This window comes from Hippopotamus amphibius, chromosome 14, assembly GCF_030028045.1.
Source record: "Hippopotamus amphibius kiboko isolate mHipAmp2 chromosome 14, mHipAmp2.hap2, whole genome shotgun sequence".
Taxonomy (NCBI): Eukaryota; Metazoa; Chordata; class Mammalia; order Artiodactyla; family Hippopotamidae; genus Hippopotamus; species Hippopotamus amphibius.
Window position 1 is genome coordinate 11786505 of NC_080199.1, and position 27499 is coordinate 11814003.

Consider the following 27499-nt stretch of genomic DNA (forward strand, 5'->3'; position numbering starts at 1 on the left):
ACTACAGTTTCATTTTTAAATTTCATATCAATAACAAAATTACATTTGTAATGTTACATGCTGTTCTATATTCTAAAAATTGGTACTAAAACTATTCACTAACTTAAGAATTATGTAGCATGCAATACCTTCTAAAATCAAAATCCAGTGCATTTACTTGTATTTAAATTTTGTTTTCACTTTGGAATGCAGAGCAGGATTTTACTATTTCCCCTTGAAAGCCAGATGTGACCACCTGTTGACACACACAAGGGAGGATGAAAGCAGAGGGTGGACTTGGTTTTTATTTCATTCAAAGAGTGTTACATCCTTTCTAACTAAGGCAGTTTCTGTCCTCATTTCAGATCTCCAGCTTGACTACGCACTAACGGATGAGTTCTGCAGAAACCACTTCTTGGTGGGACTGTTGCTGAGGGAGGTGGGCACCGCCCTCCAGGAGTTCAGGGAGGTGCGGCTGATCGCCATCAGTGTGCTCAAGAACCTGCTCATAAAGCATTCTTTCGATGACAGATATGCTTCCAGGGTGAGTGTTCCCTAATGGAAGGAAATATGATTGATAAATGTCCTTCATTTTGAATCATATAAAGAAATATGCAGTTAGAAAATTAGTGGTAACAGCACTAAGACTTTCTCTGTTTATGCAAGAAAATCTAACAGCAGCCTTTATAGGAAGGATCCAAATATAGGAGATGGCCAGTGCTAGCTCAGTCCATCATCACATTCTTAGAGCCCGGGATGAACTTGCCCCTTACGCCTTTCTTTCAGAGCCATCAAGCCAGGATAGCCACTCTCTACTTGCCTCTGTTCGGTCTGCTGATTGAGAATGTCCAGCGGATCAACGTGAGAGATGTGTCTCCCTTCCCCGTGAACCCCGGCAGTGTACGTAAGCACATTCACAGAGACACAGCCTGTGTGTGTGTGTGTTTCCTGTGGCTGCCCTAACAAAGTACCACCAACTGTGTGGGCAGAAACAACAGAAATTTATTCTTTCACAGTCAGAAGGCCAGAAATCCAAAATCAAGGTGTCAGCTGGGTTGGTTCCTTCTGGAGGCTCTGGGTGAAGAGTTGGTGCTGTGCCTTTCTCCTAGCTTCTGATGGTTGCCTGAAATCCTTGCCTTTTTTGGCTCATAGCTGCATCACTCCAATCTCTGCCTCTGTCTTCACATGGTGTTCCTGGTGTGTGTCTGTGTCTCTGGTGTCCTGTCCTGTCCTTATAAGGACATCAGTGCTTGGATTTAGGGCCCACCCTAATCCTGGGTGACCTCATCATCTTATCTTACATTTTAATTACATCTGCAAAGACCCTTTTTCCAAATAAGGTCACATTTTAAGGTTCAGGGTGGATATGCATTCGGAGGGACACTATTCAACTATGCACCTCTCCTTTTTTTGCCCCTAAAACCATCGTAACCTACAGTAATCTTGGTAAATTGCATTTCTGGCTAAGATGGGGTCAATCAGTAAACCTTCAACTCTTGTTAAAAATTATTATAAAAAGCCATGCTTTCCTGATGGCTCATTTTCTTGTAAGATTTCAGGATCTTCTTTGTGTACCCAACAAAAATTTATAGAGGAAGGAGTTTATTTATTTATTTTTTAAAATCATGGTTCTAACCTCTGTGTTATGAGAGCTCAATGCTAGCCCCAGTTCTGATGTAACATACTACACAGTCTTGGAAAAGCCACCTCTTTGGGCTAAAGTTTCTCTGTGTCTGTAAAATTAGAAAGATAATCAGACTGGATGTTAGGGGGGCCAAGGTGAGTGACTCCCCAAACTGACCACCTTAATTTATTTTAGTTTTATGCAGTCATTTAAGAATATATTGGGAATTTAGTTGACTGAAGGATGATGCCAGAAATGATCTTGAGACGTTTTGGTTGGAGACAGTCTGCCATTAATTTGGACAGGGTTAGGAGTTCAGCAGTGTCTATATTCCTGACCCATAAACTGGCTCCATTGTTCCTCTTACCACTCTGTCATTACGGCACACACCGGGGGAGCTTCCTTGTATGTGTTTCTGTCCCTTTTCCCCCCAACAGTGGTGCTTTGTCCCGTTTTTTATACATGTTCACCTCTGAGCACATCTCCTATGTGATGGTGCGTTGCGGTAAATGGTAGTTCCAAAGAGCTGAATGTTCACTGTCCTTACCTGGAGTGCACCACACAGATCTCACCCTCTGCAACATTGTATTTCACATGTGTATTCTCTAAACCTGTCTGCTTTTCTAGTCAGAATAAGTATTTCAGGGTGTAAAGCTACCCTATACTGCTTCAATCCTGAGAAAAATGAACACCAGCTTTTTCTTTGGCTTTCCCCAAAGTAAAACCCCTTTTATGGCATAACTTCATAGTGAACATAACTTCTCCCCTGGTTGAGAGTTCACCCGAAGCTCCCACCTTGCAGAGATCTTCACCACTGCTGTTCTTAGGTCACTGTTGCTCATTTGGGAGGCTGTCTGATGTGAGAGAAAAAAACCAGCATTCCAGCTAGAGCACGTGAGGCTTCTTCTGAAGGAAGAAACATACTGAAATAATCTAAAGAATTGTTGGGCATCAGAGCTCTGGAAAGGGAAAGGTGCTGGCCCTTCTGGGGAAAGACAGGACTCCATGGGCCAAGGTTTCTCTGCCCACCTCAGACCTGAAGTGCCCCGTGCTCCCTCCTCCTGCTCCTTCCCAGATCCACACCCCCCCCAGTGCCCCGCCGTCCTCCTCCCGCTCAGGCACCTTTAACATGCCAGGCTGTTCTGTCCTGTTCTTGCCCTCACAATTCCAAGAACAGTCGATGAATCTTTTAAAATCATCTTTAATTATTTCTTGTCTTTCTCTCCCATGACAGACTGTGAAGGAGGAATCCCTCACTTTGCCAGCTGTGAACCCGTTAGTGACGCCGCAGAAGTCTGGGAGCACGCTGGACGCCAGCCTGCACAAGGACCTCTTTGGTGCCATCTCTGGCATTGGTAATGCTGGGGCTGTGACCTGCTTCTCTCTGGTCTTATTCGGAAAGCGTCTTTAATCCAGTCGTTTGTTAGCTTTTAAATCAGAGCTTTGAAGTCTTAGGTTTCTGCTTCAAATATTCTTTTCCTGACTTTGCTCCTCACCTCTGAAACCACGTAGCTCTACACTGAAATAAAGATCACAGATTCTCAGCAATTCCAGATGTAGTACGCTTAATCACATATCTGTCCTGTTTGCTTTTTGTTTAACGCATGTTAATTTTTCATTTTAAATCTTCAAATCGGTTTGTTTATGCTTTTAGGAAAAGAAAATCTTTGCAGGTGTGTGTGTGGTGGGTAGGATTTATTTGTAGTGTTAACGATTTAGATGAAATGTGACAGAGTAACTCCTGAAGGAGATACTGGTTTATGGCTAGAATACAACCCTGAAATTAGTTTTCTAAAATCTTCTTTCCTAGAATATTTTTTCTATCTGAAATAATGTTAGAGCAGCCCCCATAGGGAGGAAAACAGATGGCACAAATCAAGATTCAAACTGAGTAGTTTTTCCATAAGAAAATGCCTGAGAAATGTACTTACTAATATTCTGACTAATTGAACCCATACACCAGCTCCTTCATAAAGATAATGGTACAAAAATATATATACATTCTCACAGACACTCGCAGGCCTATGCTGTCTGTATTTCTTCCTCTCTGTTACACCAGTTTGAATACATGAAGCCTCCTGCTGTGGCTAGTGCTCAGACCATCCAAAAGAGGAACAAACTCATAGGGCAGAAGAGAGGGCAGTCCTTTTATCTAATTAATCTGCAGGACTGTGGTTCATTATGAGTCTACGTCCTTTAGCTTTTGGGTTGTTCTTGTTGCTCATGTGCTATTTCACGTAGGCAGTGAAACTGGCCACACTATGAAATTGGAAACCTCACACCAATGCTCAGATTTATCCTATAACACCAATACCAATCTTTCATCTTATGTATGTTTATGTGTATTTTTCATGGTCATACTTACCTCATTCGGCATTGTAAAGATGAAATGAGTTAATTCATACCAGATGCAGAGCCTGGCATGTGGTGTTTCCATTGCCTTTCTTGTGGGGCCCACGCCCTGTCTTCTTCGCCTTGCTCTGTCCACATGCCCAGCCGCTCTCCAGGAGTAGGGAAGGAGTCCCTTCAGGGGCTTTGTCTGCAGCGATTCACAGCACTGGCTTTAAAGCCAGACAGATGTGGCTTTGGACCCAGACTCCACCCTTTACAGTTGCCATGGGCAGGGTGTCTCTCTGCTTCATCCTGTATCCATATCTCAAAAACAGAGTCATGGTGAGGGATGAAGAGCTAGTTCAGTGTGTGTAGTGCTCAGCAAGATAGACACTGAGTGTTATTGTTTGACCACCATTATAACATGCACAGTTCTTCAGTGTTGTTCATGCTTTGTAGTAGACTCTCAGTAGCCAATTAGATGAGTTCCAGAGCCTAAATCTTAACTTTCTGCCTCTCTGACCAGTATTCTGTAGGAGTCAAGACTTTGTAGAAATGATGAAAGTAGAAAGAGGTGATGTTTTGACTCTGACTTGATTCTCCGGTTCCACATTCACCTTGTTGGGGTTTGGGATGCCTTGAGAACATAGCGATGAGCCAGGGGGTGTCTTTAGCATGCTTCCGTGGCATAAATGGCCTTTAATTGCTCTGTGTTCATGGCGAAGTTACAAAAAGCACTTGAGACTAATTCTGTCCCTTTTCATTCTTTCTTTAATTTCAAGATCTGGATCCACTTTTCATGGGAATTGAATACTGCAGACTTATTTATACTCAGGCTTTATATATACCCCCCCCCCCCATCTTTAAACACTTTAATCCTTGTTTCCTTTTAGGAATGCCTTCCAGGGAAGCCTCCACCTGTGAACTGGGTTCACCAGTTTTTTTCTGGTAGCTTTAGCAATTCTTCTTTTATTCATCAAGGAACTTCCAGTTAGTTTTAGCCCCAGTGCTTATCCTTCAAGACCAGACTTTCTCCTTACATCTCTTGAGGAAATTCTATTTCCATACTTACTGAGAATGTACCCTCAGCAGTTTTTTAAAATGTCTTTGGAACATGGTGCATGAAAATTTCTAAAACTGATTCATTGCCTGGATAAAAACTACTCTAAGATTACATTCATTTTAAAAGGCATGCATTCTTAGGTTCAGGGTGCCTTGTTCCACCTACTCAGTGTATTGCATTCTGCTGTCTGTACAAAGTGGGGAGAGTTGAACTAAACTTCTTTTAAAAGCTATGCACTGGGCCAGGATATTAAATACAGACAGACACACACACACTGGGATTGTAGTTCTACTAAGCATGTTGATTTTGATTCATTGCATTTCCATCTGTTTGCATTAGATTAGGACTCTCGTTCTGGAATTGAGCCTAAAACTGAGAATTTAAGGTCTAATGTTACTTTCCTGAGAGCCTCTTTCTCCTGAGTTCTGTGTTCTACATTAAGTATGAAGTCCGGTTATATTAGGAAGATGACAGTAGTCATTTGATCACAGGGCATGTTTCTTTTCCGAGTATAGAAAAAGGCCCCTAGCTTTTTCATAGTGTTTTTACCTGCTCCTTGTGGCAATCAATCACACAGTTCCTGTTCTGGGGAGGTGCAGCCAGTGGCCAGTGGTTTACATGTTCCCTCCTTCACTTACATTTTCAGATTCTCTTGGCTCTTCTTTTCCTGATATACTTAATACATTGAATTGGTTTCAGAGATAGTGGTGGATAAACCTGTGTTGGGGAGGGGGAGGAATTAACTTAGAGGTGTCTCAGTCTGTGGCAGCTAATTTGCAGGCTGAAACCCGAAAAGGGCCTGCCTGTTCTGAAGTGCCAGGTAAAGGCATCTCAGATGAAGGCAGCTTGGGGACAGGAGGCTGCGCTCACAGCTTGCTGCAGCATGGCGCCGAAAGTCTGCTCCTGCAGTGTGCACAGCCAGCCCGGCCTCTTAGCCGGGGGCATGCGTTTTGGTTCAGCCCAGAATGTGCAAGTCTAAGAGTCATTTTTAATTATGTGATTTATTTAAATCTTAACTTAGCAGGAAGTCAATCTATTACTTTTTAAAAATTCCATAGTATCGAGGTAGGGGCTGACCTGCCTTAAAATGCTGTTTTTTAACAACAGATGTCACAAATTGTATTTCCAAGTTAGATTTCCTTTCTGCCCATAACTACTTATTGCAGAGATTCCCAAACATTTCCAGTTCACAGCACCCTTATTATCAAAGTAATTTTTTCATGGAGTCCCCAGGCCAAAAGAAACACCTAATGATTCTGTTTATTAGGTACTTAGGGCCAAATAATTTAATAAGTACTTATAACCTAACAACTTAGTAGGCATTTGAAAACTATATACATAAATTTAAAGAAAAAAATTTTTATTTTTAATAACCACACTTCTTACTAATGGGATGTGCGTGCCTGTTGGGCGCTGCACAGCTTCTCAGATTTGGAACCAGATTGCTCACTGACATTCTCATTTCCTGTTCCACATTGATTTTCGCCAATTGCTTTTAATCATAGCAACCACCAAACACCCTGCTTCACAGAGATATGACGTCATGGAAAGGAATGTAGCACAATCTAAGGCTGAAACTGCTGTTTCCGGCAGATGTCAAGTATCATTGTATTTTCCTTGAAAATTTAAAATGTCCCATGACGCCTCTCAGAGTTTTCTGGGGCACCTTAGCATGCTGTTTTGAGTACTGTGGGTTTATTGCATGGTTTAGTTTTTTTATTTGATAGTCGGAGGTGGATTTATCTTTTTAATTTTTTTGAAGTCTTTATTCTACCCCAGTCTGAAACAACGTTTTCTCCTTTAGTCTGAGCAACCAAAGGTGATTTTTCATAAGTGAATTGATAGTTATATCTGAATGTTTCAGCTCAAAGTTTATTTTTATCTCATCCTAAATGTCCTGGTTCTTTAAAGGAGAGGTAATTGAATGAAACTCTTGAGCCAACTTCCTCACAGAAAAAGTGTGCCCTAAAAGCAGTTTCCCTTAAAGCTCAGCACTTATCTTTATTTTGTTCTGTCTCACCAAATCTTTGGTCTTGGGTTGGTTTCTGTTTAGCTTCTCCATATACAAACTCAACTCCAAACATCAATAGCGTGAGAAATGCTGATTCAAGAGGATCCCTCATAAGCACAGATTCTGGGAACAGCCTTCCAGAGAGGAACAGTGAGAAGAGCAATTCCCTGGATAAGGTGATTTCTTTTCATGTGACTTAAGTGTTTCTTATAACTAATGGATTTCACCCAGAGTAAACAGGCTTCATGTTCTAGTGTTCGTTAAGTGTGACCTTTTTTTTTTTCTTAAACAACTCAGTGAACTTGGGGTAGATGATCAGAGTATGATCTAAGGATGGGGCCCATTCCCTGAAACCCCCTGATTCCTGTTCCAGGATTTCATCAGGGCATTGTTTACAGTGGAGAACTTTGAGCCAGTGGTTCTGGCAGTTTGGACAGGTAGGGAAATCAAAATGCCACTCGCTTAGAATCCCCATGGTCTGTGTGCCAGAGAACACCGTTTATAACACAGTTATCCATGCGAATGGGCTTGGATCCAAAGCTGGCTCCCTGATCATATAGAGGATGCAGGGATATGGCTTTATTTGAAATCACTCTACTCATACTGTGCCCCCAACACAACACATCCTCCTCATATCTAACTATTTTTTCTTGAAATAACTAAGTTTGAAATTTTGTGCAAATGGATAAAGCTTGGATTTAAACCTGGAACCATGATAGATTAGTCTCACCTTGGCCACTGTTTTCCTAAGTTATTCAAGTTATAGGCAAGCACATGTTCCAGTAAACAGGTGACCCCCTTGGGGGTGTATTGCTGATTCTCAGAAACGTAGAAACCGCCCTTCCTCGGGGTCAGGTCCGTAACCTTCCTGCGCGGTTGCACGGCCGGCGTCGCCGCGATGATCCTCAGCTGCGGTCCTGCAGCGATGTGCGCATCTCCGAGCAGGTGTCATGACCTGTCGAACTTTTCCCTTGACCCTGACATGCTTTCGTGCGTAGAGGGAGAAGCTGCTCAGAAGGCACTCGGCTTGTGTCATACGCGGTGCTGGCGAGGAGGAGGAGAGCGGCCAGTCAGCCAGGAGACACCGAGTCACCGTGGACTTCTCCCACCTGACGCTGCCGCCTCTGCCGGAGGAGGCCCCGCAGGCTGCACCCCCGCTCCCGCTGCGCGGAGGCCTGAGCTCTCCCGGCGGCGCTGATGAAGTGGGTGGGCGGCAGGTGCACCTGCACTGCAGCTTTGCCACTAATTGCATCGTGTTTCTTCCTGTAATAAAAACACTTGTGATGTGTTATTAATTAAACCTGCTTATTATATATTTTTCAATTTCCCACCAATACCTTGAATGAAAGATCTTTTTTCACTGATCTTTCTGCTTTGGTATTTGGCCAAAAAAAGAAATTCCTGATTTCAGTTGGAAATATAGCTGAAGATTTTTAAATTTCCAGTGTTTTTTAAACGAGATGAGATTCTTGTCCTATTTTTTTTTAACGTGAATGTTTTGAACGTGGTGTGAACCTGCTGTCTAGTGGCAAAGCTGCCTTCACCCTGCGCCCTGAGCTTTCTGAAGTTTGCCGTGTTGAGCTAAGCTGATGATGGCGTGATCTCATCCGTTTAGGGGCTCCGGCCCTGCTGTGCTGAGGTGTCCATGTTTGTCCCTATCAGGCACCTGCCCGTGGTTTTCCCTCAAGGCTGCCCTAGGATGTAACAGAATGACAGTGACTCAGCTCCAGGCTTTAGTGGCTCGTCCACAGCAGCATGTTGGACTTAACTTGCTGTTTCAGCCACTGACATTTTCCTGAGGATATGCTTGGTTTGGCAGTGTGTTCTGAATCATCATCTCTGTGTTTGATCTTAGCACATAAACTTTTTTGCATGAAGTTTGACTTGGCATTTCAGAACTAAGCCAGTAACTACGACCGGTTATTCAGCTTGAAAGGTCTGTGCCTTCTGGCTTGTCCTGGGAGAGTGTGCGGAGGAGACAAGACAGAGCTTCCATGGATGAGCACTTGTGTGTATCTGGTGACGGTGTGCCTGTAGTTTGTTGACAAATCACTATACCTTCCGATTTGTATGATTTGACTCAATTCTAAGAATCTTTCTTTTCCAAAGGAGAAAAGTGAACCTAATTTTGTTTTACCTTAACGAAGGAGAAAAATCACCTGTGTTTCCTTCTTTAGCACCAGCAAAGTGGCACTTTGGGAAATTCTGTTGTTCGCTGTGACAAACTTGACCAGTCTGAGATTAAGAGCCTGCTGATGTGTTTCCTCTACATCTTGAAAAGCATGTCTGATGGTAGGTAAAAAAACGAAGATATCTGTTTTACTTTCCTTGTTTCAGTATTAGGTTTATTTTTTAAAACTTGAAGTTGGTTGAAAGGGTTTAAGGATTTAAAGGGATTTTCTCTCTTTGAAATAAATGTTAATTTAGCAAATGTGCTAGAAATAAAAGTCTTAATTTGGAAATTTATTTTCATTAATTATTATACTCTAGAAAAATAGTTCTAAAATGTAAAAGGCCTATTTTAAAAATTTGTATTAAACTCAGACATACATCTTTACTAAAGGAGACAGAAACAGATAAATGAAGTAGCTTTTGATTTTTTTAAAATTTCATTTGTCCAAACAAACTTACTGGCAACTTGTATAATTTTATTAGTCAGTCTCTTGAATTAGAGAATGTAGTGTTGGAGACCTAAGCATCTCTTCCATTTACAGGGTGTATGAGATTCCTGGCTTTAATTAGAAGTAAGGTGTATTTAGTTTTATAATGGAAATAGTGGTATCCTGGCAGATTGTTTCTGATTAAGGGCTTGACAACCACATTTTTAAATAGAAATGACCACAACCATTAATGCTTTATCAGTACCATTTCAAGCTTGTAAATACCCGTGGCAGGACAGTTCCAGCTCTGACTGTGTGACATAAGCAATCACATGAAACTGTGCCGTGGTACAATGTCACAGTTCTTATCTTGGTCAAAAATCTTCCTGTTTTCCCTGCAACAAACCAGGGAGTGTACTGTGAGCTTCATTAAGGTCATTGAGAGAAGATGAACTCTTTTGAAAGTAAAATGCCATTTTTGGAGACCTGAAGCCCCCCTTGTCTGGTGGCAGGGGGTGGGGCATTGAGCATCCAGGAGAAGGTACTTCTGCCTGCAAATAGTGTTTCTTTTATTTTGCACTCCTTTTCTGCAGCGCTAAGAGACTGACCTGCAGCTCAGAGGTTAGGAGGAGCATGCTGGTCCTTAAAATGCTTCTGTCAGTATATTACTTTATAAGAGCTATTTTAACAAAAAACGACAAGAGTTTGTTTTTGTGGTAATTTTGTTTGTTTGTTTGAATGAGACCAAATACAAAAGCGCTGGGCTGTTATTCTGATATTTCAGTTATAAAGTTGAAATTCTTCCCATTAAGTCAAAAGTTCTCAAGTTTCATCATGGTAGTGAATTTTAGCCAGCATTAAGATCCTGATTTTCCTTTGTTGAAAGTTTTCTTTAAAATATTTTAATTTCAAATATTAAATATGATGTGTAACTAGAACATAACTATTTAAAAAAAAAACAAATATAGAAGAAATTTTGCATCCACGTGACAGTTACTCTTTAAAGTCAGTTTTTTGGAAGGCCAGGCACATATTTAAAAAATGCAACAACCTCTTCAAAACAGTTTTAGAGTATCTTTTTTTTTTCTCCAACTACTCTCAAGTTACACTTTTTCCCCTTTATAATTAGAACTTTTTTGTGTATCTCATTTAAGAAATCTTTACCTACCCCCAGGGTCTGAAGATATTCTCCTATATTTCCTTTAAAAGCTGTATTATTTAAATTTTCACATTTAAATCTTAGTATCTACCAACCATTGGTTTTTGTATATGGTATGCGGTGGTGCAGAAGTAGCCTTTACAATAATTAACCAGACCATCAAAATCAGCTGTGTAACTAGCACTGTGGCTACTCTTCCCTTCATCCCACGTTTAATGAGCACCTTCTACACACAGGGCCCCTCATTCTCTGCACCTTCTTGTGCCTCCTCACCTCTTAATATCAATAGAGCTTAGGTCTATCTTCCCTGCTCCTCAGCCAATAGCCAGAGCACAGAGCAAGGAACGGCCATGATGGTACCGCTTGGGCTGCCAGCTGGTTCTTCCTTCTGGGGTGGCCTCAGATGTCAGGTTGACGCCGAGAGGCCCAGCATCCAGGGAACTCCCTGGGTTCCCACCACACCAGGATGACCAGCCTCAAGTAACCAGACTCTGTCCCTCTGGATTCTAAACTCGAAACCCCCAAGAATGGAAGCTCCCCGACCCACCATCTTGTCTAAGAGGCCAAACATGGCTTTCAAAACCAGGTGCACTTGGATTCAAATAGCTGTTCCACCAGCATTCTCTAGGCTGGTAATTGGGAGAGTTACTTAGCTTCTCTGAGCCTTCATTAGTTCATCTGTAAATGGGAACTCCACCCCAATCACGGTGAGGATTCAGACAGGATATATGTGAGATCATGAGACCTAACACGGTGCCTGGCGTGTAACAGGTACTTGATATGTATCCCACGGCTTCTCTTGCCTGTCACTGTTCTTGACGAGTGTAGAATAAAAGTCCGTGGCCGTGCGTCTTCATGAGCCTGAAGCATCTCTGCAGCCACCCTCTCCCTCATCTCAGGCCCCAGAGACTCAATGGCTTTTTCCCTGAGAGGAATCTTGTAACACATTTCTCAACTTCAGTGTAAAATGTAAGAATGCAAAAATGTTTGACTATCAAATGATAACACTCTTTGTGCAGTGCTGAACTGTTAAGGGTCGTACACAGAGAATGCTTCCTGTAAGTGAATTTGTAGGATTCACCTTAACTAAAAATGTGCCCAGTTGCTCTTGAGAAAGAGCAGGTGTGGTTCTTAATCACCGGTACATTGTACCATTGTGCTGGGAAATAGGAACTCTTATACACTGCTTCTTTGGAAGGCTATTTGACAATATCTGTCAAATTTTAAACGTACATACCATTAACGTGGCTAGTTCACGTCTAAGAATTTCTCCTATAGATGTAGTTGGACAGGTGTACAAAGACCCATGTAAAAAGGAGGTTTACTGAGGCATGATTTATAATAGCAAAAAAATGAGGGGAAGAACAAGTAAATGTCTGACAGTAGGGGAACTGGTTAACTCAATTGTGGTGCGCGTCCTTGGAGAGGAATACTATGCAGCTTGGAAAAGACTGAGATAGATCCAAGCTTTATTGTTGAACTAACACTCAGAGGGCAAAACAGTGCCTGTAAGATGCATGCTTCCATTTCAGAGAGAGAGAGAGTGTGTGTGTGTGTTGGGAAGGGGTTACTTATATAAGTGTAAGAATTTTCAACAGATTCTCTACTGGGGAGGGATTCTATAATGGGTAAAGAGCAAGCCTAACTTTAGACTATATGCCCACTTGTATTCTTTGAATTTTCTAGTCTAAGAGTACATTTTGTATAAATTCAGTATGTACCATGTAGGGCTAGATAAAGCACGATGAAATGAAAGTTCAGATGTTCAAATGGAGCTTCTTTACATTGACTAAGCCTGTTGTACGTTACCCATTATAATAGGTTGGTCACTGTGGCTTATCCTTTGATCAACTATTAAAGGGGGCCGAGGAGAGTTTGGAGGCCTACATTCTGAGGTCTCTTCCTGTCTTATAAGATACAAAATACACATCATGTTTTTTACCAAATAAATATTTACTTTCCAGATGCTTTGTTTACATATTGGAACAAGGCCTCAACATCTGAACTTATGGATTTTTTTACGATATCAGAGTGAGTAGTTTTGTCTTTGCTCATTGACTCTTGATTTTTCCTGACTAATTAAGACATGTAAAGAATGTTATATAGTTGAACCAAGAATGCAATATATATTCACATCCACACTTATCCTTAAGCTGTAGTCCTGGACCCCAACCCAGCACCCACTCTCAGGAGCTCATGACTCAGTGGACAGTGACCAGCCTTAAATTATTAGATATGTGATTATTATAGATGAGAGGTTACTACTTCTGTGTATAAGTTATTTTAATAAAATAATACAAAATTTATTAGCTGAATTGGGTGGATGCTACATTTCTAAGTTAACTGTAACTTAACTCAAGCAGATACAGAAGCTAAGACACAAAAATTGCTATAAGTTAGAAATATATAGTAAGTAAAAGTGAAGTCTTAAATACAGTCTATGTTATTTTATCTCTTTAGTTTAAGCTTCTGTCTTCCTTAAGGTTTTTACTTTTGGAGACATAAATCTACAATCCCTTATCCCAAACTGGTGGAGCCAGATGATTTTTCAAATCCAGATATTTTGGATTTGTGAACAATTTACATAGAGAGTATATTCCATAACACCCCAGCAGGGTCTCAGACAGCACCCCACGATGAAGCACGTTATTGTTTCTGCAGTAAGAAGTTATTTCTGCAGTACTATGATTATTCACAATAATTGGTTAAATCATGACTAAGTAGCTTTATGTCTGTTCGCTGGGGTCATGATTTGCTGCCAAATGTGTGTTTGCACAAATTCAGGTGGAAACCTGTGGTGGTCAGATGTTTGTGTATTTTGGAATTATGGTCTTGGTTCACAAATTCATGGTCACTTCCTCTGCTGAGTTAAAGGTGGGAATTGTCACATGTGAGACAAGTTTCAGCACCACAAGAATTTACTAGACATTATTTTAACTGCCTCTTGTTAAATATATGAATTTTTTTTTAAGTCAGTATAGTGGATATAATAAAATAAAACAAAAAAATATATACTTGATGTCTGTAAGGGACCAGTCTATTTACTTGAATCAAAAAAGAAAGCTCCAGGGACTTCCCTGGTGGCACAGTGGTTAAGACTCTGTGCTCCCAATACAGGGGGCCCGGGTTCAATCCTTGGTCAGGGAAGCAGATCCTACATGCATACTGCAACTAAGAGTTCTCATACCACAACTAAGGAGCCAGTGAGCCACAGCTAAGGAGCCCACCTACTGCAACTAAGACCCAGCGCAACCAAATAAGTATAATAAATTTAAAAACAAAGAGAGAATTCTTCTTACATAGGTTGAATGAGGACAGATAAGCAACTTGGAACAGTGCATGTGGTTTGCACTGTGACTTCTAAAGCAAACGTAGAGTCAGTGTCCAAATCCTAAGTCAACAGTCAATCCTGTCCATCCTGGGCCTTTCTTCTGTGTCACTCAAGCCATCCACCGTGGTACTGATAGCAGCACAATATGGGGCCTCCCTTGTGTTTGATTATTTTCTCTGGGTTTACAGGGCCTTTCCAGAAAACCAGAAGTAAGGGGCTAATGATAGATGTAGGAGCTTATTGAATGTGTTACTGTAAGTGGGTTTAAATACAGTAATGTGTCAAAAATAATTTTATCTGCAATAACTTTATCACTTCCCTAATTATCTTTCATCCTGTCCACAGAGTCTGCTTGCACCAGTTCCAGTACATGGGGAAGCGATATATTGCCAGGTACTGTGGGGGTTTTAGTTTGAAGTGTTGTGTCATTCTCTGTATTGCTTGGATCCGAAAGTGCGGGCATTGTCATCTGTGGTGATTGGCGGTTGGAATTCTCATACACGGCCATGAAGACAGTTGGCAGGGCTTTGGATTGCTGCCATGAAATCTGGTGGCATCTTTCGCCTGTGTTCCTACGTTCCTTCTGTCTCATTCTGTCTCAGGCACATCTCTTGGAAAGATTTTCCTCCGTGGCCTGTTGCTGCACTTCTACACTTCCTTCCAAATCCTCCCTTACGCTCTGTTCCTTCTGTCTCCTCTTTCTTTTCTCCCAGTTCCTCTGGCTGTGTCTTCTCATTCCTTTTTTTTTTTTTTTTCCTTCCTCAATGATGTCTCTTCCCTGTTCCACTTTCAGAAGTCCTTTTTTTACCATTCCTCCTCCCAACTACAAAGATGATAATTTCTCATCTAACCACTTTCCTTCTTAATGAAAGAATATTTTCAGTCCATCTACAATTTGTTTGGACTGCCACACACCCATCTCTAAAATTGAGCCTTTTCTCCTCTTTCTCTGAATAAGCTGTCTGTGCCTTCTGTTGCTATCTGACCAGAACTCCCTGTTGCGTATCGTAGATTCTCACTGTCCTGTCCCAGCCCAGACTCGCAGTTCCACACTGAGTTTGGGGAAAGCTGGAAACTCATTGCTGATGGGCAGTCCCGCAGCTCCTTCTCTGGAGGTGATTCCTCAGAGCGCGTCTTGTCGTTGCCGAGTTCCTACGCCTGCCCTTCCGCCATTCAGTGTGTCTGTACTTGTTTTCTGTAGTGTGTATTCGCGATAATGTATTCATGGGGTTTGGTCTAAGTATCCTATTTTTCTATTGGTATTGTTGTTAAAGTTTATAAGTAAACATATTTATGTTTGAAGAAAAACTTTAAAATTTGTCATTGAGTTTTTTCTCTTATCTCTAATTCTGCCTTACAGCAATGAAATAGGAAAGAGATTTTTAATAGACTTTCTATTTAATGTCAAGATTTTGCTTTTTATGGTAACATTGTTCTTTGCTTGAGATATTTGAGATATTTTCGGAATTGTGTTTATGTCAAATAAAAGTATGTTTTCTTTTAAAAAAATTAGACGGTATTACGCTTTCTTCCTATTAATACTTTCTATTTTTAATTGAAATTTGGTGGCATTTAATGTTCTCTAATCTTAACTCTTATTATTTTTTTATAACAGTAAATTTTGCATTTGATTTTTTTGAGTACTATATGCAAGTATATACAACGTGTCCTTATACAATAACCTCCTTATACAACAACTTCATTCCTTTAGACTTTGCCCCATGAAGATGGGCAAACAGTATATTTGCAACAGAAAGACACTGTGCTGGGGGAGCTTCACACCCTCTTGCAGTAACTTCACCCACATCACAAGATGGCATTTGGAAAATGTTGTGCAAATAGAATAAAATGCCTCAGAGATGAACGTGGTGAATGTGAGAAGCTGAAGATTTCTGCCCCAACAAACTATTTTGGAATTGGATTTTGTGAAATAGTTAACTTATTTTTTCAATGGCTATAAATTTATTTTTTTTTTAAGAAAAACCTTCTGGCTTCCTAAGCACCTTGTATATATTTGCATGTAGAAGTATGCTTCCTTGGACTATCTTTAAAAATAAATGGGCATAGATAGGTCGGGTGGAGGATGGTGTTACTTTATACTGTGCACAGTGGAAAGACGTGCTCTGGTTTACGAAAAGTTGCCATGGTCTCTGCTGCATGTGAAAAGATCCCGAGTGATGATGTAAACGTTGTCAGTGTTTGCCCTCCGTGGTGGTCCAGCTCTGTGAACACTGCGCCTTCTCATTGTGTCACTTTGAAGTCACCAGCAGCATGTTGCCCGATGATATTCCATGCATGCCCTGCCCCACTCCACACAATAACACGGTGAGGGCGCCGGCGGCTACGGGATGGGGGACAGGTGTCATTCCAGCGCTGGTCTCATTTTTCATCTGCTCTGGTGATGGTACACAGTAGGAAGTTAGCTGTTTGATTGCTAACCCAGATCACTTTTCTATTTTCTTCACTTGGCTGCTGACAAGTCTAACAAAGGCTGTGGCTCTCCTCCTTCTTGCCTGGGTAAGAATAAAGGTGTTAAACCGCCTCATGTAATCCCTCCCATTGCATGTTTGTTCTCTGTTTCTTCCAATGCATTATTTTAACTAAAAAAAAAAATTCTTTTTGCTCTTTAATAACATATAATCCAAAAAGATTCACAGTGTTTTGGCTGTTGTCCAGATGCTGGCCGTTAGCACTGCACTGGACTGATGCTCACCTTTTTAGAAAGTAGCATCTCGAAATGACTTTCCAACACTGCAAAGGTCTGTGCTTTGGCCTGGTTTTTGCTCCTTCGTCTTTAGGTGCTTTGCTGTGAACTCTGCAAGCGCTGCTGCCTGTGTGTGTCTCTGGCTCATGTGGCCCCAAACAGGCTCCGCTGTGCTTGGTCTGTGCGTGGCCCGTCTCCTTCGTGCTGTGTCCCGGCCTCACTAACTAACACTCCCCGTCTCGCTGCCGTGTAACAAGTCTAACTTTTGCTTCTATCCCATTTCACTCATGTTGCAGGAACCAGGAGGGGTTGGGACCCATAGTTCATGATCGAAAATCTCAGACATTGCCTGTTTCCCGTAACAGAACAGGAATGATGCATGCCAGATTGCAGCAGCTGGGCAGCCTGGATAACTCTCTCACTTTTAACCACAGTAAGTCCCATGACACGCCATCGTAACAGCCAGCCATGCCATGTGACAGCTCAGAGGGGAGAGCCCCCAGCCACACCACACCACATCACCAACTCGACTTTTCTTCCAGCTCAGAGCAGTAGGATGAAGAGCTCGTGGCGCAGTTCCCTTCCTCGGAGGAGAATGACATAATGTGGGACGCGGTCAACTACACGATCAGACCCAAAAGCCTAGACCCTTTGCCCCACTCTGTCTGCTTGGTGTTTTTAAAACAAAATCTGGCCTAATTGAGAGCCAGACGTCCTCTGATATTTTTAATTTAGTATTTTGATTCATTGCCAGTAGCCAGCTTAACGTCACTTTCCCCCCGTGATGCCTGAGAACATCTGGGGCAAGTTCCTTTGGCCCCCCCGCCCCCGACCCTGTGCGTGTAATTGATCAAGCGTCCACATTCTGACATTCCAGCCCTGAATGTATGTTAATCCTTAAAGTGCTGTGAAACCGTAAAGCCCGTGAATCTATGTGTGAGGGTGTGGAAAAGCCAATAACAAAGTGACTTTTTCTGTGTTTTCAGTGTGAGAAAGATATCAAGTGTGCTTGGAATTTCTGTAGACAATGGTAAGATTTAATCAGGTTGAAGTCTGCTTACGAGGCCGCTTCACTTGCAAACCGAGACCTCTTGTTCATCTCGCCTTCCTAACTTTGGGGCTTCCTAACTTTACAGTAGAGACTTTGCCAAAGCATGGGAGCATATCTGTAATTTACTTTTATCATTTACCAGAGGGGATGTAGCATCAAGTGCTGTTTCTAGAAATCTAAGTGTTTAATCTTTGTAAGGGGTTCTTAAAGCAGAAAACCTAAAAGATAGCAACCATGCAGCACTTTATAAACTAATGTCATCATTTCTGTCAGTAGTGTGTTCTCTGACTTGACATCTTTGCTCCAAGCATGACGTAGCTAGATATCGTTCTATCTAGGCAATTATTTATACTCATTCCAAGCAATGTCTTTAGTACATGGTTATTAATATCTTCTCATCATTTCTAATCATAAGAATTCATTCCATTCATTATGATTTCCATACCTCTTTCTTAGTACAGGCTAAGAGTAAAGACAATATATTCCTGACACCTTAAATTGAGAATAGCTCAAAGTAAGAAGGCTGAGAAATCAAAATACAGCAGCTCCCACTCTCCCACCCCCGACAAAGTTAAATGTGGTGCATACTGTCTCTCTTTATAAAATTCTAGGCTTAATTTAAATCAATATTATGTCAGTCTGTCACACACTGAATTGGTAGCCTTCAAACGCTAGTTCTGGGTTCTATGCTTAGCTGTGGAATGTACGTTAGTGGCACATCTGAGGCCAGAGAACTTGATTTTTCAACATCTTGTCTGTCAGGGCTTTTTTAGCTCCGCAGACAAGAGGTCCAAACAAACAAAACAAGAAGTTTCATTACTTTCAGTTTTCATTTCCTATTTAGCAAAGAGAAATCAAATTCCCACTGTTCTGCAGGACCTGCTACATTGCCTTTGTTCAGATAATTTATAACACAGGGACTACCAATAGTTGAAATAAATGCTTAAACTTTAAAGCACTGTAAAAAACAATCATAAGCAGACCAAGGCCCCGCCTCCAAAGGTAATTGTTTAGGAAACATAGAAAACAAACAAAAATAAACTGAATGATCGACACACAAATAAATAACCTTAATCCACTAAGATATGCAGCAGCCCCTCCCACTGCAAATCGATTTTGCAGTGGTGGCTTGAATCGGAGGAGAGAGACAGCTGGCCGTGTTCTGCTGCCAAAAACCCTATTGTTAACATGGTTGATTTCCATTCTCTCTTCCTGCTACCCACAGAGAACCCCGTCCTTCCTGCCCCTCTCCTCTTTCATCCTGAAGTTTTTCTTTAGTTTTCAGTGACACCATCCTTAAAGTTTCTCATTCACTGCTTCCCAGTCAATAGTGTGAAGCTGATTATTTTAGCCTTCTAACGTGTGCCAACAATTCCTGCTCACCCCAAATAGCTTCTCATGTCTCCTAGTCCTTGCATCTTCCCCCTGAACTCAGGCTTCACTTATATCTCTAATTCTGATTTTGTATTTGGGTGGCTTCAGTCTGCTTCCATTAGCTTTTTGAGCTCCAAATTGTCAACTTGGCCAAAAGCCACAGAGAAGGGTGTGTATACTGTATGTATACATGTGTATGTGTGTGACCATGTATATGTATATATACATACATGATTTTTTACATCTGTATCTAGGTATTTTACGGGAAATGTGTAGCTATATATGTTTCTTATAAAAAAAATTCCTGTTTAACAGTGAATACAGTACCTTATGTTGGGCCAACCAATATGACAGAGATTCAATATGTGAGAAATTTGCTGGGATGCCAGAATCTAAAATGAATTTATTTTAGAAAAGAATGAAAGTAGAAAGAGTCCCCTATACACCTGCATTTTCATTTCCTCTTTCTCCGAGTAGGAAAGGCTTTGTCAGACCTCAGCATGACCAGCAGGGGGCAGCAGAGGACTGTGAGGGACTTAAGCCAATGCAGGCCCTTACCCTTGCGCTTGGATTTTTATAGGAAATAATGAAAATGACAAATGTCACTGTAGCCAATGGTCTTTTTCAAAACCCCTCAAAGGGTAGGCGTTTGTTGTTTGAGTCATTTCCCAGGCTTATAAAAGTAAGTGTTTACAACATGAAGGCCTCTTTACTACAACGTGTACCCGTGTATGAGTAGAAAAGACTTTTATACTAATGGACAAATTGAGAGTGATAGATGCTTGGAGAATATTTTATATAAACCTAGTGATGAGGGGAAAACTATGTGAAACATGTTTGCAAATAAGTGACACATTTGCAAAAAATATATTATGTTTAAGATCACTGGATTAAGTTGCAGAGAATTGGATCACAGGTGAATATGGGAAAGCATTTTCCAGCTGGACTACCCATTAGCTAGTGTGGGTACTGGCAGCGAGATGTGAAGACAGAGATTAGATGAGGACCCATTGGGGGATACGTCCAGGTCACTTAAGCATCATATGAGGAGCTGGACAAGATGGCTTGTTTAGACCCCATCTAACTCTGAAATTCTTTTGATATCTATGAATCTCAAATAATAAAATGAATTAAGTTCCTTTATTGTACATAATATTGAATCAATATGAAAAATGCAGGAAAAGCATATAGTCTCTGAAGTAAAATCAATATTTTTCAACAGTTCTTCAGCATGGACGATATATCTTTTAAAATAGGTGACATGATACGGGGATATGTGTATAAAAACAGTTGATTGAACTTGGTGTACCCCCCAAAAAATAATAAATAAATAAATTAAATTAAAAAAAAAATAGGTGACATGGGCTTGGGTGCTTTAAGTGTCTATACTCAAGATAGTAAATAAAATTTCTATTTATAAAGCCACATTTCCTTGATTTGGAGATACATTTTTGCCCCTTTGCTAGCATTTCTGAAATCAGGATATATTTTACAGTTTATCAGCTCTTATCTTACAGATATATCCTGCATATTACATTAGTTAAGTCTAAACATAGCAGATGACATTAGAGGGAAAAAAAATCTCTTGCTTGGCCTTTGAGTGTTTAAAAGATTTGGGGATTTTAGAATAAATCACTTACCTGAGTGGCAACAGGATGGCAGTTGTGTACATGTGAGCAGCAGATCTTCAGGTCTCTAATGCAACCCCTGACATGCCTGCCAGAGATGGAGCATCAGGGAAGTCCTTACCTCTCTGACCTGCCTCAGTGACCATGGTCAGTGCCTGTGCTCCAAGGCACCAGTGCCCCCTAGTGGAAGTCAGTAGGGTTAACAGCATTCCTTCCTGACCTCGGTCAGAATCTGCTTAGTCAGCTTTAAAGAGTTACTGACCGACGCTTTGAGAAATTGCTGTGTCTCTTAAGACCCCTTCTTGGGTTTGCCAGCTCAGCTTCATTTTCCTGTGTTGGCTGGTAACAAGGTGACCATTGACTAGAGTCCTGCCTCGTGCACAGCTTTTTTCCAGGCCTCGAGGCACGCTGTTCCCGTGGGGGTGTCCTTGGGTGGACTGTCCAGGCAGTTTCTGTCACTCACACAACCTCCCTTGCTGCCACTTATTTTCAGAGATGTTTAAGTAACACTGGCTCAGGAATCCTGCTGATTTTTGAGATGAATCGGTTTAAGGAAAAGCAAACTACAACCAATTATGGCTAAAAGGACTATTTCTTTTATTCTTATATGACTCGGACACGGGCAACCAGATTTCTATATGAATTTGACTCATTCTAAAGGAGACTAGATAGACAGTGTGATGACTTATGGCTGGTGTAGCAGCTTAGAGAAATTTTGTCAATAATTAGCATGGCCCATTGATTATATATGTTTAAAAAATAGCACATTGACAAATTGCAATTCTTGAATTGTTCTAGACATTCAGTCAGGTGTAAGTAAACTCCGTTGCAGTTCTTCAGTGTGTAGACCCTCTTATCTATAATGAGCATACTTGGATGCACTTATCCAGCAGGTTATCTAGAAAGAGAAAAGGATAGTTCTGTGCAGAGAGTACAATTAGTCACCAAAGCAAGTGCCTCGTTACAGTTGAACCCAGATTAAAAAACTTCATTTGGGGTAAACGGCAGCCCTCAATATAGGGTCCTTTCGACCTGCGTGATAATTTTGGTTGGTCTGATAAAAGGTGTTGTATGTGTTTATTTGTTTAGTTTGGTCCTCTCTCGCCCTGGTTTGCGATCCCTGTAACAATAACCATCCGTCTGTTTTCCTCTTCCGTTGGCTGTGTCTCACGAGACACACCTTACCCAGTGAGGCAGTGCCTTGGCTCACAGAGGCAGTTCAGTGAATATTAGCACCCAAACATGTCTGTCTGTCTTCCTGCTAGATTTCTTATCCAAAAAAAGCAGGAATAAAAAGAAACAGAATGAGCATGGTGCCCAGCGTGTTCCGTAGCCTCATGGATGGCTGCCGCAGCGGGGAAGTAATGCAGGCCACTCAAAACCACCGTTTTAAAAGCAAAGCAAAATTGGATGAAAGCACATAATAGTTTTCTTTTTTTAAAATCATACTTCAGAAAGCAGCTTGGTAGCTTTAAAAAAGCTTTTTGTAGTTTTTCAAAAAATCATTCTCTATCTCTGACATTTATTAAAGTCAGAATAACATCATGCTAGTTACTTTATTTTATCTTAATAATAGAGATTATGGTACAGTGACCTGGGTAAGGAATTTGGAGTGTAGTTTTTGTTTTTTTTCCATTACTGGCCTCAAGAAAATTCTCTAAGCTTTCTGTACTTCATTTTCCTGATCTGTGTACAAAATGTCCTCCTCTCTGGAGTATTAAGAACATTACCTACATAGTAAGTGTTGCTCTGTTTCGCTCCTTGGAGAAAGACATGACATGATGTTTTATTATATTGCCATCTTTCTTTGTAATCTAGATCAATACTGTAACATCTTTGCATCCCTATATATATTTCTGCTAATGCATACCATTCCATAATTTAATATCTCAAATTATATGTCAAACTACATTTATAGCAGTACTAAATTGATTTTACAGCCACATACAGAAGATATCAGTTTGTGTTTAAGTTATGATTCTTCAATTCCTCTCCTTTTCTTAAACATCTCTTTTGGTCACAGCGGCTTTTATGCTTTTTGTTAAAGCGAGCAGAACACCGCAGGCGCAGTCAGCTCTTGGTTATTCACGATTCCAGCTGATAGAACACATCCTTGCATTATTGGCTTGAGACGTGTGCAGCGTTCACTATGTGCCAGGCACCATTTCAAGAGCTTCACAACTAGTGTATTTCATGCTCACCACAACCCTTTGAGGTAGATACTGTTATTATCCCCATTCTACAGATGAGGAAACTGAGGTATAAAGAGGTCAAGTAACTTGCCCAAGGTCACACAGCTAGTAGGAGGCTGAGCTGGAGTCACTGACCAGCAGCCTGAGCCTCGGCTCATTTCCTTTCCCTGTGCTGTGCTGCCGCCTCTGTCTGTGTGGGAAGCTTCAGAAATCTCAGGCTCCTTCACTCCCCCACCGTCCTCACAGCTCAGGCAAGTGGCTCAATTGAGCACCTCCGGTCCAGGTACCAGTCCTAGCTCCCCTGTTTACCAACTGTGTGACTTAAGACAAGTTGTTTCGCCTTTCTGTGCCTCCATTTCCTTACCTGCAGGAAGGGTTTAATAATGGACACACTTCTTAGGGCTGTTGAGAGGTTAAATGAGATGATACGTGTAAAGTTCATAGAATTATGGCTGGCACATAGCAAGCGCACAATAAATGTTTGCTGCTGTTACTTCCCTTCCAGAGTTGAAAAGAGTTATAATTGAATGGGAACATTTTTAGTAACCACCCCCCCTCCCAAAAAAAAAAAAAAAAAAGGCAAACAGGGAGATACGGCCCTGAAGGAAGCCTTCTGGAAATAATCAAAAGTTGACTGTGGCTATACCGTCTGCCAGCCTTTCTTCTGCAGCCACTGGCAGTGACCTTGTGTTGTGATTCATGCAGGCTATGGCCACTCGGACGCAGATGTTCTCCACCAGTCGTTACTTGAAGCCAATATTGCTACTGAGGTGTGCCTGACGGCTCTGGACACCCTCTCTCTATTCACACTGGCGTTTAAGGTTTGTATTCAATAGCTGTTGATGGTCAGAGCCTTGCCTCTTAAATTCATTCTGCTTATTTAACTGAACCAGCAAGAGCTTCTTATGTTGTCCTTTTACTGCAGCAACTGTTTTTGACCCTTTAATTCCCTTAATGAAACTGTTCCACAGTTAATGACTCGAATTCCCTGTAATATAATACAGCTTCACTGGTCAGAGTGTGCCGCCTGCTTGCAGACGGTGGACACAGTCTCTGCAGGCAGTTAACACTTGGCCAGGTGAAAGCATTTACCAGGGAACATGGCTTTGCTAAGCCCTCAAGGATAAGTACAGGAACCTAACTGGGCATTTCTGCCTCTAGCGTCTTTAAACATATCCACATGTGGTAGCAATTAAAATCAGATGTTTATGTGTAGAGGAGCAATACGTGAATACATATTCACCTTTTCCATTTTTTTTGACCTGTTACTAAATGAAATGATAGAAACATTTCAGCTATAGAGAATAAAAAGTGATATTGGTCTTATTGTTAGGTTTTAGCAGGTAACATTCAAGTAGGTCAAGATGGTCTCTTCAGCCACTCTCTTGCTTTTAGGAAGCTAACCCTTCCCATTCTCGCTCAGTGGCTACCTCCATTCAGGGAAGCTGCATCAGTGTTAATATGTCTGAACGTGGAGTCGACATGTTTATTTGCAGGGGTATTTGGGAAGCATACCCAGAGTCATTCTGTGCTTTACTCACCTCCTCTTCTCATGAAGCACGTTTCTTTATTAGACAGAGTAAAAATAGTTACCTGATGTCATGTTGCTTTGTTATAACTTACCTTTGTTCTCAGCAGCCATGCTACTCATGTCCCCAGGAAATGTCATAACTAGGAACCTGGTCGAGAGTGAGGATGAGTATGGGGGCAGCAGTGTCTTCTCACGTGGAGCTGTACTCTAGTGGCTCTTGGTCATGGTCCCCAGGCTGGTGACAGCTGCAGGCCCTGAAGCTTGTTAGAAATATAGGTTCTTGGGCCCTGGCCGACCAAATCAAACTCTGGGAGTAAGATGTGCACAGTGTTGCCTGAGAACCACTGCTCTCCTGGAACCATGTTTTGAACCTCTTTCTATTTTTTTTTAAGCTCTTTATTGGAATATCATTGCTTTACACTATTTTTAATTAAAAATTCTTGTGTAAATGGGCAGTGGAATTTGTATTACGAGTATTTGCCCTGGAGGCCCGTATCAGTGCTAACTGTGCATCCGTAAGTTCAAAACAGTCGTCGGGACACTTTCTTCCACTCTCTGCCTGGGCCCCAGCATGTCAGTGAGTGGGAAGCCTCGGGGCTGCACAGCAAGTGTGGTCTGGCACCGCGGGCAGGCGAGGGGACACGTGGCACAGGTGTGGTCTGGCGGCACCACGAGAATACTGGCAGTTTCCTTACTGCACAGCCTGCAGTTCATACTCAACCTCCTTTAAATCACTTGCTCCATATTAAAGAAGAGTATTGGTCAAGGTTCCCAGATCTCCAGTGTCTGGTCACCGAAGAGGTTCTGACTCAAGAGAGAAACAACATCTGATGGTCTCTGATTGAAGACTGATTGTAACATTTGTTGGGTGAATGTCTTTGGGAAAATCACTTCATGTCTCCAGACCTAAGATGTCTCATTTGCAAGGTTGAAAAAATAGCATCTGCCCCCCAGGGCTGTTGTAGGTTAAAGTGAGATGACCCTTTGGAGGGCCGAGCACTCTGCTGGTACAGGCCAGGCTCCAGGGCACTTGCAAGCGACTGTGTGTGCAGAGACGCTGTGGGCTCCAAGCCCCGGCTCCACCACTAGCCAGATGTTAAGCCTTGGGCGGGTCTACTTGACCTCTCTAAGCCCTGATTTCCTTACTTAGAACATGGCAACTATGCCTGATGTATAATGGATTGATATGAAGGATCCAAAAACACCTACCCTGTGTCTGGCACACAGTAGGAGCTCACATGTTGACTCTAGTTTTAGCAATTAGCACTTTCCCCTGTGCTCACGCCTTCCTGGTCAATGCTAAAGGGTCTGATTCCTGAGAGGCACAGGGAAGATTGAGTTTTAGGGCTGAGGTGATCTCCGTCAAAGTCTACATGCCTGTGCGCAAAAATCTTTGATGTTTAAAGCACAGAATGCACACGCGTGTGCGCACGCATACACACACATGAAAAAGTGGGAAGATGGGCAAATGCTGTGGCATCATAGGGTGTCACGCCGCGCTGCAGGCTCACCTGGCCTGGGTTCACGGGTCCCAGAGGCCCACTGGCACAGCAGCACTGGGATCTTCCTTTGCAAATATTTACTCAGCTGAGGCATCAGTTGGAGCGTATCGGAAAAATCAAATTATTACATTGAGTTAGCTGACATAATTGTTTGCAGAAAAATCATCTTCCGCAAATGTAGCCCCATCGTTACTGAGCCTCTTAATTGACCACATCTAATACGTTGCCAAAGGCAATCAAGAAATCACGTTCTTCATGAGAGGAAATGATTGAAAAGATTCAAGCCCTGCCTCCCGGTTTATTATCATACTGGCTTCCTGCTATTCATTGAGTGCCGTCTGTGTCTTCAGCATTAGTCCTCACAATAGCCTGGCCCAGTACCTCTTCTCACCCCCCATTTCGCAGGTGAGGAGATTGAGGCTGCGACAGGGTAGGAAATTTGCCCAAGATCACTACACAGTTGGCCTGTCAGGGCCCTTGTTCTCCACTGTCAGTCGTGTGGGGGTGTGTGGGAGTGGGGGAAGAGCTAAGCTGGGTGAATATCGAGGTAGTTGAATGATCTCTCATACAGAAAAAAGAAAATTACCAAGCACTTACCAGGTGCTGGTACTGTGTGGGCCCTTTCACATATGTTATTTAATACGTGAAAGGTGTGTTTTGTAAACCGAGGTGATTACGTGCAGAAAAATATGATTCTTCTCTGGCTGCTCTCACATGTCTGTTAATACAGTCCAAAACCATTTCTGGCCTTTAAACAGTTGATAATATTTTTAACGTACTTACAGATCTAATCTGAAAATGCATCCTAAGCGACTCTGTGTAGTACCTTCTCCTGATGCGAGGTGCACGGTGAGCACCGGCAAGTACGTGATGGGAAGGAGCCCTGTGAGTGCCCAGGGTTGGGCAGCACGTGGATGGTGGGCGTCAGATGGGGAGTCTGGGGTCTGGTTTACACGACCGTGAGCCTGGGGTGTAGGTCATCTTGGTGACTGGCGAGCCTTTGCGACAGAGACCGCTCTTCTCTAAACTAGATTTTTAAAGTTATTCCATAATCAATGTCTAAATAAAACTCAAGCCATATGCCTAGGAAGGATGTCACTGTCTTAAATAACATGGTTCCAGATATCTCATTTGGCACCCGAGGTTTGAGTTCGTCTTTCTTTCGTGGCTCTTTAGAGATGACTGATAATTGTGTGTCCGTGCTCTGAAAGGCCCGTTCCCCTCACGAGGCTGTGGGACAGCAGTCAGGCGAGAATCCACCGCAGACAGTTCCTGGGCGTTATTTATACCTATTCTCCACCTTAGTGCTAGAAATGAGTCATGCCTCTCATATTATTCTAGCGTCGCATTTAATTTCCTCCGTGAAATTCTCCCATCCTCAGTAAAAGTCTATACAAAGGTAGAAATGAGATACTCCAT

General features: G+C 41.9%; 1 protein-coding gene across 20 annotated transcripts in view; it reads left to right on the top strand.

Annotated features, from left to right (window-relative positions):
* Positions 1 to 27499, top strand: part of DOCK9 (dedicator of cytokinesis 9) — a 279214-nt gene that overhangs the window by 209524 nt on the left and 42191 nt on the right. For 11 of the 20 annotated variants that reach the window (XR_009049021.1, XM_057707546.1, XM_057707531.1 and 8 more), the window contains 9 exons: positions 345 to 523; positions 766 to 879; positions 2838 to 2958; positions 7051 to 7184; positions 9186 to 9300; positions 12732 to 12798; positions 14444 to 14491; positions 17099 to 17235; positions 23753 to 23868. Coding sequence is in view for 19 of the 20 variants with exons in the window: in XM_057707546.1 (XP_057563529.1) it covers positions 345 to 523; positions 766 to 879; positions 2838 to 2958; positions 7051 to 7184; positions 9186 to 9300; positions 12732 to 12798; positions 14444 to 14491; positions 17099 to 17235; positions 23753 to 23868 (1031 nt within the window). In the remaining variant the exon portion in view is untranslated. Of the gene's footprint in view, positions 1 to 344; positions 524 to 765; positions 880 to 2837; positions 2959 to 7050; positions 7185 to 9185; positions 9301 to 12731; positions 12799 to 14443; positions 14492 to 17098; positions 17236 to 17788; positions 17833 to 23752; positions 23869 to 27499 lie in introns of those variants that run through there. The other 9 variants (XM_057707550.1, XM_057707533.1, XM_057707539.1 and 6 more) reach the window with 3 other exon arrangements.